At 54.1% G+C, this 13,969-nt stretch overlaps 1 protein-coding gene across 7 annotated transcripts; it reads left to right on the top strand.

Annotated features, from left to right (window-relative positions):
* Positions 1 to 1,374: 1,374 nt before the first annotated feature.
* SLC26A6 (solute carrier family 26 member 6) lies at positions 1,375 to 13,883 on the top strand. 7 transcript variants are annotated; one of them, XM_053599084.1, is made up of 21 exons: positions 1,375 to 1,507; positions 3,579 to 3,737; positions 3,824 to 3,963; positions 4,131 to 4,241; positions 4,800 to 4,963; positions 5,153 to 5,317; positions 5,395 to 5,547; positions 5,868 to 5,950; positions 6,033 to 6,180; positions 6,448 to 6,561; positions 6,647 to 6,724; positions 8,250 to 8,345; positions 8,432 to 8,538; positions 8,963 to 9,032; positions 10,334 to 10,426; positions 10,517 to 10,624; positions 11,053 to 11,145; positions 12,222 to 12,401; positions 12,601 to 12,655; positions 12,918 to 13,054; positions 13,291 to 13,882. In XM_053599084.1, the coding sequence occupies exons 1-21, from the start codon at positions 1,485 to 1,487 to the stop codon at positions 13,303 to 13,305; spliced, it is 2,292 nt and encodes a 763-aa protein (XP_053455059.1). In that variant the 5' UTR covers positions 1,375 to 1,484; the 3' UTR covers positions 13,306 to 13,882. The 7 variants fall into 7 exon arrangements, with proteins under 7 accessions (XP_053455059.1, XP_053455064.1, XP_053455060.1 ...); XM_053599085.1 differs by having other exon boundaries at positions 1,418 to 1,507; positions 12,225 to 12,401; positions 13,291 to 13,881; XM_053599087.1 differs by lacking the exon at positions 1,375 to 1,507 and adding an exon at positions 1,514 to 2,136.
* The last annotated feature ends 86 nt before the right edge of the window (positions 13,884 to 13,969 follow it).

The following is a 13,969-nucleotide window of genomic DNA, read 5'->3' as shown; positions in this document are numbered from 1 at the left end:
AAAAATATCTAGCCCATTTCATCCTAGATTTGGACCAAGTTCCCATTTTCACCCTGAAACCTGGTCCCTCACCTTGTGATTGGGGCCTGAAGTTGAAGCACAAGTGGTGGGAATAAGATGCCAAGGGAAACCGCCTTCTCTAGTCAGGGCAAGAGCATGAGGATGTCATAAGTCTTCGAGGTGGCCCAAGAGTCAAACCACTTTCCTGCTTTGCCCACTGACAGCATTGATCCCCACCAGTCTCTTCAAGTTGGAGCTGGAAGGACAGTGTTTTCCCGAGGTTCAGGAAGGAAGCTTACACTGCCCATGCTGTGCTTTGTGCGGTGGAGGAGATCTTCGCAGTTTTATTTCTGGCCTGGGTGGCCAGAGTTGAAGAGGAGGCCTTGGGGACCATCTCAGAGACAACACACCTAGCTCCAGAAGGAAAGCTTGAATGTAGCGCCCTAAACTGGAGACCCCCACAAATGCTGTACCCACTTGTACAGATGCTACTTAAAATAGCATCTGTACAGGTGGGTGCTTTTGAAGCCCTTAAAGCTGGATCCCGGGCGGCGCCTGTGGCTCAGTGAGTAGGGCGCCAGCCCCATATACCGAGGGTGGTGGGTTCAAACCCAGCCCCGGCCAAACTGCAACAAAAAATAGCCGGGCGTTGTGGCGGGTGCCTGTAGTCCCAGCTGCTCGGGAGGCTGAGGCAAGAGAATCACATAAGCCCAGGAGCTGGAAGTTGCTGTGAGGCGTGTGATGCCACGGCACTCTACCGAGGGCAGTAAAGTGAGACTCTGTCTCTACAAAAAAAAAAAAAAAGCTGGATCCCCCAGGCGGCGCCTGTGGCTCAGTGAGTGGGGAGCCAGTCCCATATACCGAGGGTGGCGGGTTCAAACCCACCCTGGTCAAGCTGCAGCGAAAAAATGGCCCGGCGTTGTGGCGGGTTCCTGTAGTCCCAGCTACTCGGGAGGCTGAGGCAGGAGAATCGCCTAAGCCCAGGAGTTGGAGGTTGCTGTGAGCTGTGTGACGCCACGGCACTCTACCGAGGGCGATAGAGTGAGACTGTCTCTACAAAAAGGGGGAAAAAAAAAAAGCTGGATCCCCCCAACAAGAGTTAAGACTGGGATCACCGGCCGCACCCCAAAGCCTCCTGACCATCCGCAGGTTTCTCCTCCTCACTCTGCGAAGCCAAGATTTAAAAGCAGCTTCATCCGACACAGGGGCTTAAAGGCGCGGCTAGAGCCTTCCCAGCACTGGTCCTTAGTTCAGTTCTGCAGGCCTCTGGGGAGGAAGGGGTTAAATCTCCCGCCAGGCTTCCCAGAACCCCAGGAGCGCCCCTTAGGCCCCGCCCCTGCATGCTGATAGGCCCAAGCTTTTCCCGTGCTGCTCCGGGATTAGTCCCCCTGCGCGCGCCGCGGGCCTAGCCGCTGGCCGGGCGCTGCCTGCCGGCCCCTAGCGGCCCGCAGCAGCCCGAAGCTGTAGCTGTTAGCTCCCGAACCATGGGGCTGTCGGAGGCGTCCGGGTGAGTGCAAAGCGCCGCCTTGGTTCTCATTGTCCGCTGGTGACCCCGCGCTAACGCCGGGCCTGGAGCTGGCATCTACCGCCTGCGACGCCTCGGTTTATCTTTTCGTAGATTTTCTGCAGGCGATTGCCCATTTGTGGCAAAGAATGAGGGCGGGATCCAGCACGACCCCAGGCCTTGCGGGCTGTGCGGGTAGCTAGGGAGTGCTGCCCGAGTGCTAACCCGGGGCCGCAGGGAGGCAGCAGCATGCGGGAGAACCCCGGTCCAGGAATTGTGCCGGCTGGGGTGCTTGGGGGCCTGAAATCGCTGCAAGAGAGTCCCTGGCCGGGGCCCGTGAATTAACAGCTTTCACCTGGGGTTCCGAGTCCACCCGGGTTTACAATTTACCTGATAGTGAGATCTCCCAGCCCTTTTGGCCTGGGCGCCCTCCTGGGGGGAGGGGCCAACAATCCAGGCTCCGCCAGTGAGCGCGGATACTGGGTAGTGTGGGAGGGAATTCTTTAAAATTACCTGGGGCGTCTCAGGAGAAGAGTGAGGGCAGTCTAAGATCTCCTGGAAAGGGTAGAGCCAAGAACTCTGAGGATCTTCCTTGTACCCACTCCATTTTCTCCTCCAACCGGGACATCCAGGTTAGCAATCCTTCTCAGGTAAGTTCCCGTCCCTCAGGTAGGATCCTCTCTCCAGGTCAGAGCTAGACCAGAACTTTCCTGACAGGTGAAAGCTTTCCCTCTAACAGGCTAGAGCTTCCCCCAGGTAACATTCCACCCCCACCCCCACCCCTCGGGAGATATTTCCAGGTAAGTACTTTCTCCCAGTCAATGTGGGAGCCTCCTGCCAGGTCAGGGCTTCCCTCCCCTAGGTGAGAGTACCTCCTCTCCCCCACGGTCTCTTATTCCCAGGTAGGATATTTTTTCCACTTCAGGTAGGAGCCTCTGGGCAAATAAGCAATTCCTCCTATATCAGAATTTGCCTGGCTGGTGAAAGCTTTCCTGGAAGGTCAGTTGAAGCCTCTCTAGGTGAGATTCCCCCCAGAAAGCTCCTTTTCTCAGGTAAAATCTTTCCACCACTTCAAATGGATACTTCCCTTTCTATCTGGGAGCCTCTCCCTCTAAGTGAGAGCTTCCCGCTCCATGAAAGATCCCTTCTCCTCAAGTGAGAACCATCCCTTGGTTTTCCCAAACTAGGCTTGAGCTGTCTAAACCTGGACCCTGGGGATGGAGGCCAAGGGGCAACCTTAGCCTCAAAGCAATCCTTCCCTTAGAGGGGAAGGTCTCTACTGGAAGCCTGAGTTTTGGAGAGGGAGTTGCTTAAGGAACTGGACCCCTGGTTTGCTACATCTCTTCCCTAAGTGTTCTCTGAGCCAGCCCAGCTAGCACTGGACTCCTGGGGTAGCTGGATAAGGACTTGAGGACTGGATGCAGACTAGCTAGGGGAAGAAAAGGAACTGGGAGGTGGTGTCCGTAGCTCAGTGGATAGGGCACTGGTCACATACACCGAGGCTGGCGGGTTTGAACCGGGCTCATGCCAGCTAAACAACAATGACAACTGCAATAAAAAATACCCAGGCATTGTGGCAGGTGCCTATAATCCCAGCTACTCAAGAGGCTGAGTGAGGCAAGAGAATCATTTAAGTCCAAGAGTTTGAGGTTGCTGTGAGCTGTGACACCCCAACACAGTGACGGCATAGTGAGACTGTCTCCAAAAAAAAAAAAAAGAAAAAGAAAAGGAGCTGGGAGAAAGGGGCTAGGAGGGATGGTCAGCCTTGGCCCCCAGAGTAGTAGAATGCTCAGGACTGGGCAGCCGTACCTGGGCTATAGGTGTGGGTTATGCTCATCCTGCTGTCCCTTGTTGGGGGACTTTGGCCCAGAAAGACTTTTCCACCAGCCAAAGTTCAGGTACTGCCCTGCCTGGGTGTGGGCACGGGGCCTACTGAGCCAGCTGGGACTTGACCAACTGTACCTTGATCTTGGGACCTTGAAAAATCAGTGGGTGACTCTCTGGTCCCAGGTAGAGTTTTAGGGGAGGTTGGACCAGGGGTGTCCTCACTGTATCTCTGGTCTTGCCACACCAGACCAAGGGACACACAGGCACTGCTGTCCACAACGCAGGCAATGGAGCTGCGGAGGAGAGACTACCACGTGGAACGGCCATTGTTAAATCAGGAGCAGTTGGAGGAACTGGGGCACCAGGGCTCAGCACCTGGGACCCGCCAGTGGCGAACCTGGTTGCAGTAAGGCCAAACATAAGTGGGGGTCTGGAGGGTCTGGCAGGGCCCAGGGGGCCCCTATCCCATACACATACCCCTCATGTCCCCAGGTGTTCCCTTGCGCAGGCCCGTGCTCTTCTGCTCCAATGGCTCCCAGTTTTGGTCTGGTTACCCCGGTATCCTGTGCGTGACTGGCTCCTAGGTGACTTGTTATCTGGCCTGAGTGTGGCCATCATGCAGCTTCCACAGGGTGAGCCCCTTCAAGGCCTTGGCCTGGAAGCTTTGTGGTCTGTGACCCCACAAACCTGGAGCCATGACCTCTGACCCTGGAACTATGGCACCTGAGCAGGGCTGGGATTACCCTACCCTTTTGAGACCTTGGCCCCTGAGCCTGCATTGCTACCATCCCACCTCCAGGCTTGGCCTACGCTCTCCTGGCTGGGTTGCCCCCTGTGTTTGGCCTCTATAGCTCCTTCTACCCTGTCTTCATCTACTTCTTGTTTGGCACTTCCCGGCACATCTCCGTGGGTAAGTGGAATCAGGCCTACCCTTCAAGAGGATGCCCAGATCCCCCATGGAGGACAGGGTGAGAGAGGCCTGAGCAGGGCAGGAAAACTTGAGGAAGAGGGCAATATCAGTCCTGGGTCACTGAGGGGCTACCCCAAGGGTCATCCCCTGGCAGAACTAGGGGATTGACTGAAGGACCACAGATTCAGGGCACCTCAAAGCCCTGGGAAAATGTGAGTGGATGAGGCAGCTTGAGGGGCCAGGGGCTTGGTAGAGGCCTGACCAGCTTAAGGCAGACTCTGACCCCTTCTGCACTCCACAGAGAGTTTCTGTGTCCCTGTGCCAGCAAACACAGGTGGTGCAGAATACATGATGCAAGGCCAGCATTTCTAGCCAACCTAAAGAGCCTGTGAGCTCAGGATTCACTCTGACCCTGGCCATACCTAACCACCAGCACTGCCCCATTTGTATAGCCATAGTCTGAGGATTATTCGTCCTCCTGGCCTCTCTCTTAAGATCAGAGCTCTAGGGGATGGCAGTGTTCTATCCCCTTCAGGCCTGCCCTGACTGTCCCTGCAGGGACCTTTGCTGTCATGTCTGTGATGGTGGGCAGTGTGACAGAATCCCTGGCCCCAAATGAGAACTACCTGCAGGCCTCAAACTCCACGGTGAACGAGACGGCCAGAGATGCTGACCGGGTGCAGCTGGCCTCTACACTTAGTGTCCTGGTCGGCCTTTTCCAGGTAATAAACAGGAGTATGTGTCCTCCCCCCTCCCCACAGCCCCCACTCTGGAGTTCCCGAGTGTCTGCCCTGCTCTGCCCTCCTGTTCTTGCTGTTCACTTATCCCCCTCTGAATCCCATGTGCCCTGAGCTCCTCTTTAGCTACCCCTGAGTCCCTGCCTCTTTTGACTGCCCCTGGTTATCCCACAGGTGGGGCTAGGTCTGGTCCACTTCGGCTTTGTGGTCACCTACCTGTCAGAGCCTTTGGTCCGTGCCTATACCACAGCTGCATCCGTTCACGTCTTCGTCTCACAGCTCAAGTATGTGTTTGGCCTCCATCTGAGCAGCCGCTCTGGGCCACTGTCCCTCATCTATGTGAGTGAGGGTGGGAGGAGGGATGGGTAGGTGTGCCCCCTGGCCTTGAGTGCTGGCTATGACTCATCCCTCCACAGACAGTGCTGGAGGTCTGCTGGAAGCTGCCCCAGAGTGTGGTCGGCACTGTGGTCACTGCAGCTGTGGCAGGGGTGGTGCTCGTGGTGGTGAAGCTGTTGAATAACAAGCTACAGCAGCATCTGCCTATACCAATACCAGGGGAACTGCTCACGGTTCGGATGCCAGGAATGGGGGGATGGTGGGGGCGGACAGGTCAGGATGGGTCCCTGCTGTATGGGCAGCCTCCAGGTATTTGAGGGCCAACTGCAGTGGAGCATGGGGGTGCATTCTGGGGTAGGAGGGGCAGCGGAAAGCCCCCATGGTGGTTTCTTCCTACCACTGACAGCATTTCTCCCTGCCAAAGATGTTTGGCTCACCCTGTCAGTGACTTCTCCCCACCCCTCTGAAGGCTTTGCCCCCAGAGTGGTTCGTTCACCCCTACTCCAACTCTGATGCCAGCACCTCCATCCCCTGACCTTGTTTTCTCCAACAGCTTATTGGGGCCACAGGCATCTCTTATGGCGTGGGCCTGAAGCACAGATTTGGGGTGGATGTTGTGGGCAACATCCCTGCAGGGTGAGCTGTGGCCCCACAAGGCCAGGGAGGGTTTGGCAGCTAGGCCAGGACCTTTCTTTGGCCTCACAAATACTTTTCACAGGCTGGTGCCCCCAGTGGCCCCCAGCCCCAAGATGTTCCCAGAGCTTTTGGGAAATGCCTTCACCATTGCCGTGGTTGGATTCGCCATTGCCATCTCACTGGGGAAGATCTTCGCCCTGAGGCATGGCTACCGGGTGGACAGCAACCAGGTCTGGGTGATGCTGGGCGTATAGGAGACATCCAGGGGTACAAGGCCCCAAGGGCTGGGAGGAAGGACCAGGTAGAACACAGGGAAACAGCAGATATGCGAGGGCCATGGGGGGAACTAAAGTTGGGAAAAACAGGACATATGGGACAGCACTTTGCCTCTGGGGACCATTGAGGGGATGGAGGTTGGGGACAAATGGACCTGGGCACAGTGGGACAGTGATTAGACACTTCTAAGAAGTCTCCTCACACACATTCCCCTTCACCAGGAACTGGTAGCCCTTGGCCTCAGTAACCTCGTCGGGGGCATCTTTCAGTGCTTCCCTGTGAGCTGTTCTATGTCTCGGAGTCTGGTGCAGGAGAGCTCTGGGGGTAACACACAGGTGGGCTTTGGGTATGGGCATGCATCTGTGCACACACTGCTTTTCCAGGTGGTCTCCCCACCACCACCACTCCTCTACCCCACAGGTTGCTGGAGCTGTCTCTTCCCTTTTTATCCTCCTCATCATCATCAAACTTGGGGAACTCTTTCAGGACCTGCCCAAGGTGAGAGCACCAGCCAGGCTTCACATCCTAGGCCAGGCCAGGGGCTCAGATCAGTTAGTCTAGTCCCAGGTAAAGGACAAGAATACAAGGTTATGTCCCGTGTATTTTTTGTTTGTTTTTGTGTTTTTTTGAGACAGCATCTCTGTCACCCTTGGTTGAGTTCCATGCCATCATCATAGCTCACAGTAAACTCAAACACTTGAGCTGAAGCTATCCTCTTGCCTCAGCCTCCTGGGTAGGTGGGACTACAGGTGCCCACCACAACACCTAGTTAATTTTTTCTATTTTTAGTAGAGATGTGTTCTCATTCTTGCTCAGGCTGGTCTCTAACTCCTGAGTTCAAGCAATCCACCCACCTTGGCCTCCGAGTGTGCTAGGATTATGGGCATAAGCCAGCGAGCCCAGTCTACGTCCTGTTTTTCAAGGCTGAGATCTTTGGGGTGAAATTTGGAGTCAAGAGTCAGGGGTTGGGCTGGGCCTGGTGGCTCACGCATGTAATCCTAGCACTCTGGGAGGCCAAGGTAGGTGGATTGCCTGAGTTCACAGGTTCGAGACCAGACTGAGCCAGAGTGAGACCCTGATTTTACAAAAAAAAAAAAAAAAAAAAAAGCCAGCTCAGCACCCGTACCACGGTGGTTACAGCGCTGGCCACATACAATGAGGCTGGTGGGTTCAAACTCAGCCTGGGCCTACTAAATAACAATGACTACTGCAACAAAAATAGCCAGGCATTATGGCGGGCACCTGTACTCCCAGCTACTTGGGAGGCTGAAGCAAGAGAATCACTTAAACCCAAGAGTTAGAGGTTGCTGTGAGCTGTGACACTGTAACACTCCACTGAGGGTGATAGAGTGAGAAAAAAAAAAAAAAAAGCTGGACATTGTGGTGGGCACCTGTAGTCCCAGCTACTCGGGAGGCTGAGGCAAGAGAATCGCTTCAACCCAAGGGTTGGAGGTTGCTGTGAGCTATGATGCCACGGCACTCTACTGAGGGCCTTTAGTGAGACTCTGTCTCAATAAAAAAAATAAATAAAAGAGTCAGGAGTTGGAAGTAATAGCTAGTTAAAAAAAAAAAAAAGTTATAGCTGAGCATGGTGGCTCACAACTGTAATCCTAGCACTCTGGGAGGTGGAGGTAGGTGGATTGCCTGAGTTCACAAATTTGAGACTAGCCTGAGCCAGAATGAGACCTCCGTCTCTAAAAGTAACTGGGCATTGTGGCAGGTGCCTGTAGTCCCAGTTACTTGGGAGGCTGAGACAAGAAAATCAGTTAAACCCAGGCATTTGAGGTTGCTGTGAGCTGTGACACCACAGCAGTCTACTGAAGGTGACAAAGTAAGACTGTGTCTCAAAAAAAAAAAAGAAGAGTTAGAACCTTTCAGAGTTAGATCCAAGTTGTTAGGATCAGGGGATAGGTGGTACTTAGTGTTAGTTGAGGTTTTGCCCAACTTGGGGTCATTCTGAGTCATCTCTGGGTGGTCGGTTGTCAGCATCTTAAAAGCCCCTGATGACATCCCCCAAACCCAGGCAGTCCTGGCAGCCACCATTATCGTGAACCTGAAGGGCATGCTGATGCAATTCACTGACATATGCTCCCTCTGGAAGGCTAATCGAACAGATCTGGTGAGAAGCCTGGGAGCCCACAGCTGGGTCGGGGGCCTTAGGCCCAAGTCCTTCTTGACTCTTTGACCATTGCCCTCTCTTCTCAGCTCATCTGGCTGGCAACCTTTGTGGCCACCATCCTGCTAAACCTGGACCTTGGCCTGATGGTTGCAGTAGTCTTCTCCCTGCTGCTCCTGGTGGTCCGGACACAGCTGTGAGTCAACCACATCAGTCCCCCCCATTTCAGGGGGCTGCTCACTGCCTCTCCTTAGCTATCCCTGCATCTCTGGGGACCACGGCCTCCTTCATACTTTTTCTTTTTTGAGACAGTCTCACTATGTCGCCCTCAGTAGAGTGCTGTAGTGTCACAGCTCACAACAACCTCGAACTCTTGGGCTTAAGCGATTCTCTTGCCTCAGCCTCCCAAGTAGCTGGGACTACAGGCACCTACCACAGTGCCTGGCTATTTTTATTGTTGTTGTTGCCGTTGTCATTGTTGTTTAGCGGGCGTAGGCTGGGTTCGAACCTACCAGTCTCAATGCACGTGGCTGGCGCCGTAACCACTGTGCTACGATTGCCAAGCCCTTTCATACCTTCTTGTTGTCCTCCTCTTATTGCACTTACTCTCTCCTCCACAGGCCCCACTACTCTGTCCTGGGGCAGTTGCCAGGCACAGACATTTACCGAGATGTGGCAGAGTACTCAGAGGTGAGCAGTGGGGGCTGAGCAGGATAGTGTGGGTGGGGTGTGACGGACAGAATTAGCTTTTGTCAGGCCAGGTGCAGTGGCTCACACCTGTAATCCCAGTACTTGCGGGGCCAAAGTGGGTAGATTGCTTGAGCTCAGGAGTTCAAGACCAGCCTGTGCAAGAGCGAGACCCTGTCTCTAAAAATAGCCGGGCGTTGTGGCGAGCGCCTGTAGTCCCAGCTATTTGGGAGGCTGAGGCGAGAGAATCACTTGAGCCTAGGAGTTTGAGTTGCCATGAGCTGTGATGCCATGGCACTCTACCAAGGGCAACAAAGCAAGACTCTATCTCAAAAAATAAAAAACTAGTTTTTTTCAGTCCTTTCCATACCTGGCCAGGATACTGGAGTCTGAGGCACTTTGGCTTTGATCCTTGGAATTTCAAGGGAAGAACTGGGGTCTATGACCCCCACTAGGGGCCTGAGGGGCTGCAAAGGGGCAGAGGAAACTGGACAGACAGAGCTAGGTTTGGGAGCCAGGGGTGGGGTCTGTCTTGGAGCCAGAAGCCCAAGCCTCATCCTGTGAAGCACCCCTGGGTCAGAGGTGCTGGAGGGGCAGGGTCCTTAGGGCATCAGAATATAGAGGAAGCTTGCTTTTGATCTGATCAGTGGGGCTATTACTAAGTCCCCAATCATTCATTTACCTTCTGTGAAGTCTTGGGCCAGGTGCTGGGAACATAGATGGGGACTCTGGAATAAAAGAAGCCCATTCCCCGTAACACGAAGCCTTGAGGGCTGAGCACAGTGGGACCAGGCAGAGTGAAGGGAGGAACCAAGGGATTAAGATGTAGGAAAGGATATGAGGGGAGCAGCCCAGCTGGATGGAAAGGGGGTGCCACATTTTGCAGGTCTGAATACCAAAGCAGAGGCCTGAACTGTGTCCTGAAGGAGATGAGAGCTGGGAAAGGTCTGGTTGGCATGATAGGATGGACTTTATCTGCACACAGAGAACAGACCTTGGGATGGGTTGGAGACCCAAGAGGAGGGCTAAGAGCCTCTGAAACCTGACCTGGGAGGTGCAGAGGGAAGGGTACAGGCTGTGTCCCCTGCTGAGGGCCTGGACTGGGGAGAGGCAGCAGAACAGATAGGATGACACCACCATGGTCCCATGTATGTGGCCTAAGCCTCTAGGAGGGCATGGGCCACAGGTGGAGCAGAGCATTGAGTGGTGGTGGCCCTCAGCACTCCGGGAGAGGAAAGGCAGAAGAACAGATGCAATGGAGGGAGAGGGTAATATCAGTTACCACACCTCTGCCCCACTCCCAGGCCAGGGAGGTCCCAGGTGTGAAGATCTTCCGCTCCTCAACTACCGTGTACTTTGCCAATGCTGAGTTCTACAGTGATGCACTGAAACAGAGGGTGAGGCATGGGGTCCTCAGGGTGGGTGTCAGGCCTTCATCTCCCCAGAGTGCCCACCTCCACCTCCCCTTCCCTGACGTTTGCCTCCAGTGTGGTGTGGATGTTGATCACCTCATCTCCCAGAAGAAGCTGCTGCTCAGGAAGCAGGAGCAGCTAAAGTTGAAGCAAGTGCGGAAAGAGAAGAAGCTTCAGAAACAGGCAGGACCCCTTTTAACTGGTGATGCCTGACCCCTGCCCTGCTCTTGGCCTCTACACTCTGCCTTGCTGTCAATCCCAGCCTTTCTCCAGCCTCCTGACTCATTCGCTTTATACCTCCCATTTTCTCCCTCTTGCCCCCAGTGACCCTGCTTCTCACCCCTGGTGAGTCAGGACTCTAGGCAGTGGTTTGTTTTTCCCTCATCTCCTGAACCAGGGACAGTGTAAACCATCAGGGTCCTTGTCCATTTTCTGGCTGTTCCTGGAACTCGTCAGAACCCTGCAGCTTTCAGCATTGGTACCCTTGGTCCCACCGCTTTGAATCCTGGCTGCCTACTTTCCAAAGCCAGTGGGTGATACCAGCCCTGGTTGGTGTTGTGGTAAAGGCAGCTAGGATAGTTCCTTCCTGTCTCTACTCTTCCCTGACCTAGGCTGCCTCCTCCAAGGACACCTCAGTTTCCATTAATGTCAACACCAGCCTCGAAGACATCAAGAGCTACAATGTGGAGGACTCCAAGCCCAAGGTGAGGCTGGTGGTGGGAGAGAAGAGGCTAGACGTGAGCTGCAGAGATGTGAGCACCCATGAAAGTCTCATGAGGAAAACCATGGACCCACTAGCTGTGGGTTCCAGGATATTGTGCCAATGGCAGGAGGAAAAGGATGATAACTGAGATACTCTATGGGGAGATCTCTAGTGATACACTATAGAATTCTGCTTGTGGTCCTCTTTTCTAGAATCTCAGGCCTAGGTGAAGACCTTTTTTTTTTTTGAGACAGAGTCTCACATTGTTGCCCCCAGTAGCATGCCGTGATGTCATAGCTTACTGCAACTCTAACTCTTGGGCTCAAGTGATTCTCTTGCCTCAGCCTCCCAAGTAGCTGGGACTACAGGTGGCTGCCATAACACCCGGCTATTTTTAGAGATGGGGGTCTCACTCTAGCTCAGGCTGGTCTCAAACTCATGAGCTCAGGCAATCAGCCCACTTTGGCCTCCCAAACTGCTGGGATTATAGGCGTGAGCCACCACACCCTAGATGAAGACCTTGAATTTGTAGATGTCACAAGACCCCACAGCCTTTGCTCAGGTGTAGAGGGAAGGGATTGGGTATATGGGAAAAAAATACAGAGTTGGGGATTGGGTCAAATCCAGGTATAGTGGCACATGCCTATAGTCCCAGGAGACTGAGGCAAGAGGATGACTTGAGTCCAAGGGTTTGAATCCAATCCACTGTCTAAGTAACACAGACAGACATGAATGCATATTCTGGGCTGCCCTGGGTCCCCCACCCACTCCATCCTGGCTGACTGAGTATGCAATACCCTCCCTTTTTGTGTCCCAATTAAGCCTTGGCCAGGGAGGTAACAGAGCAGTTGCGTATGTGTCTTGGTGTGCTCTTTTGTGTGTCTCCATGTGTCCTTCCTATCTTTGCTGACGTACATGGCTCCTCCTTGACTGTGTCTTCGTGTCCCACGCATGCCCCACCTGTGTGTGGGTTTATATGCAGGCTCTCATATCTGACCCTCTGTATCTTGATGTCTGTGCACGTTCCCTGCCTTCACCCCCTCTTGGATAGCCCTTGTAACATGTTCGGTTTCCCAGCAGGTGAGCCCAGGGAATAAACTGGAAGACACAGCAGCCAGTGGTCAAGAAGATGCCAAGGCCCTAGACATGTCCACACTGAAGGCCCTAGGCCTGCCTCAGCCAGACTTCCATAGCCTTGTCCTGGACTTGGGTGCCCTCTCCTTTGTGGATACTGTGTGCCTCAAGAGCCTGAGGAATGTAAGGGGTTGGGCCAGGCCAAGGCCCCTCAAGCCTCCACACTGACCCTATAACTAGCCCTGAGAGCCCTCTGAACCTCTTGACTCCCAAGCCCTTTGAGCTCCCTTTTTATACTCGCCCAAATCTGCCTGAGTTCCCTATAAGTCCCCTCTTGAGTCCCTGAGCCTCCCTCTGAGTCTAGCCCCCTTTTCTCTGGCAGATTTTCCATGACTTCCAAGAGATCGAGGTGGAGGTGTACATGGCAGCCTGCCACAGTGCGTGGGGAGGGGATAGCAGGCGGGATCTGGGAAGAGGGTGGGACTCTTTTGGTCAAGGAAAATGTTTGCCAGGCAGCACAAGGAAAAAGTCTCCGAAACTGGAGGTCAGAAGTATCTTGGGAGGCAGGAGTGGCTGGGATTTAGCTGTAGCCTCAGGGGTGCAGGTCAGGGGTGATAGGGTTAGGGCATTCTGCCGGTTCCTGGGGGTTGGGTTCCTGGTGGTTCTGAGAGTCAGGAGAGACCTACTCCTTGCCTACAGGCCCTGTGATCACCCAGCTTGAGGCTGGACATTTTTTTGATGCATCCATCACTAAGAAGCATCTGTTTGCCTCTGTCCATGATGCTGTCACCTTTGCCCTCCAACACCCGAAGTCTGGCCCGGACAGCCCTGTTTTGGTGAGCTGACCTCTGGGATGCTAAACTCTTTTTTCTTAATATGTTGCTTGTTCCCACCCTGGCCCCAACTCCAAGAAGTCTGTCCTGGTGACCATGTCTCTGCCCTTGTGAACCCACTGCCTTCTCTTCCTGCTTTTGGGTACAGCTTCTCCTAGGGATAGGGGTTGCTTTCCCTGGGGTGGGGGGCTGGCATGTGCCCTTTAGAAACTGGTGCTTCCCTTCCTCTGCCCATTCAGGTCACCAAACTCTGACCATGCTGCCACCCTACCTGAGACTGCCTACCTCTCTCTGGAGGCTGTGATGAGGTGCTTTTGAGAAACCCCCCACCCCTGGGCTGCCTCCAGGTCCCACCTAGGAGTCCCCTTCATGCATACACACACATAACTCAGGGATGGAGGTCCTGGGACTCCAAGTCAGTGTTCCAGGCCTGGGACAGTCAGGGTAGCACTGCCCAAATGTGGGAAGGGAGCTGATACATGTATTCAACCTCAGGAATAAAGACTTGTCCTCCCAACTCCAGGCTGTGGTGTGGCTTGGTATGGGTTTGGTGGTGAGTGATCCATAGCTCTGGCTTTGGCTCTTCTTATGCCCCAGTGGGGTCAGAAGCTGAGGAGAAGATTTAAAGAGGTGTGAGTCAGACAGGGTGAGTACAGAAGAGGAGAGTTGGGGGGCATCACAGGTTCAGGTTCCCCCCAGCCAAGCCCAGCCTAGCCCAGTGTCATCAGCTGTAAAGCAACTAGAATTAGAGCTGCTTCTCAGGAATGGTCTATTCTTAGGTATACCCCATAAGGGGCAGGACAGGATGGTGCTACTGGGCAGCCCCTGGAGGGTGCAGAGTGAACATCTGAGCAACCAGCTGAGGAAGAGCAGCTGTTCACCATTTAAAAATAAGAATAAGCGGGTGGCGCCTGTGGC

The sequence above is a fragment of the Nycticebus coucang genome, chromosome 8, assembly GCF_027406575.1.
Source record: "Nycticebus coucang isolate mNycCou1 chromosome 8, mNycCou1.pri, whole genome shotgun sequence".
NCBI classification, from domain to species: Eukaryota; Metazoa; Chordata; class Mammalia; order Primates; family Lorisidae; genus Nycticebus; species Nycticebus coucang.
This window is presented reverse-complemented; position numbering and strand designations above follow the sequence as displayed.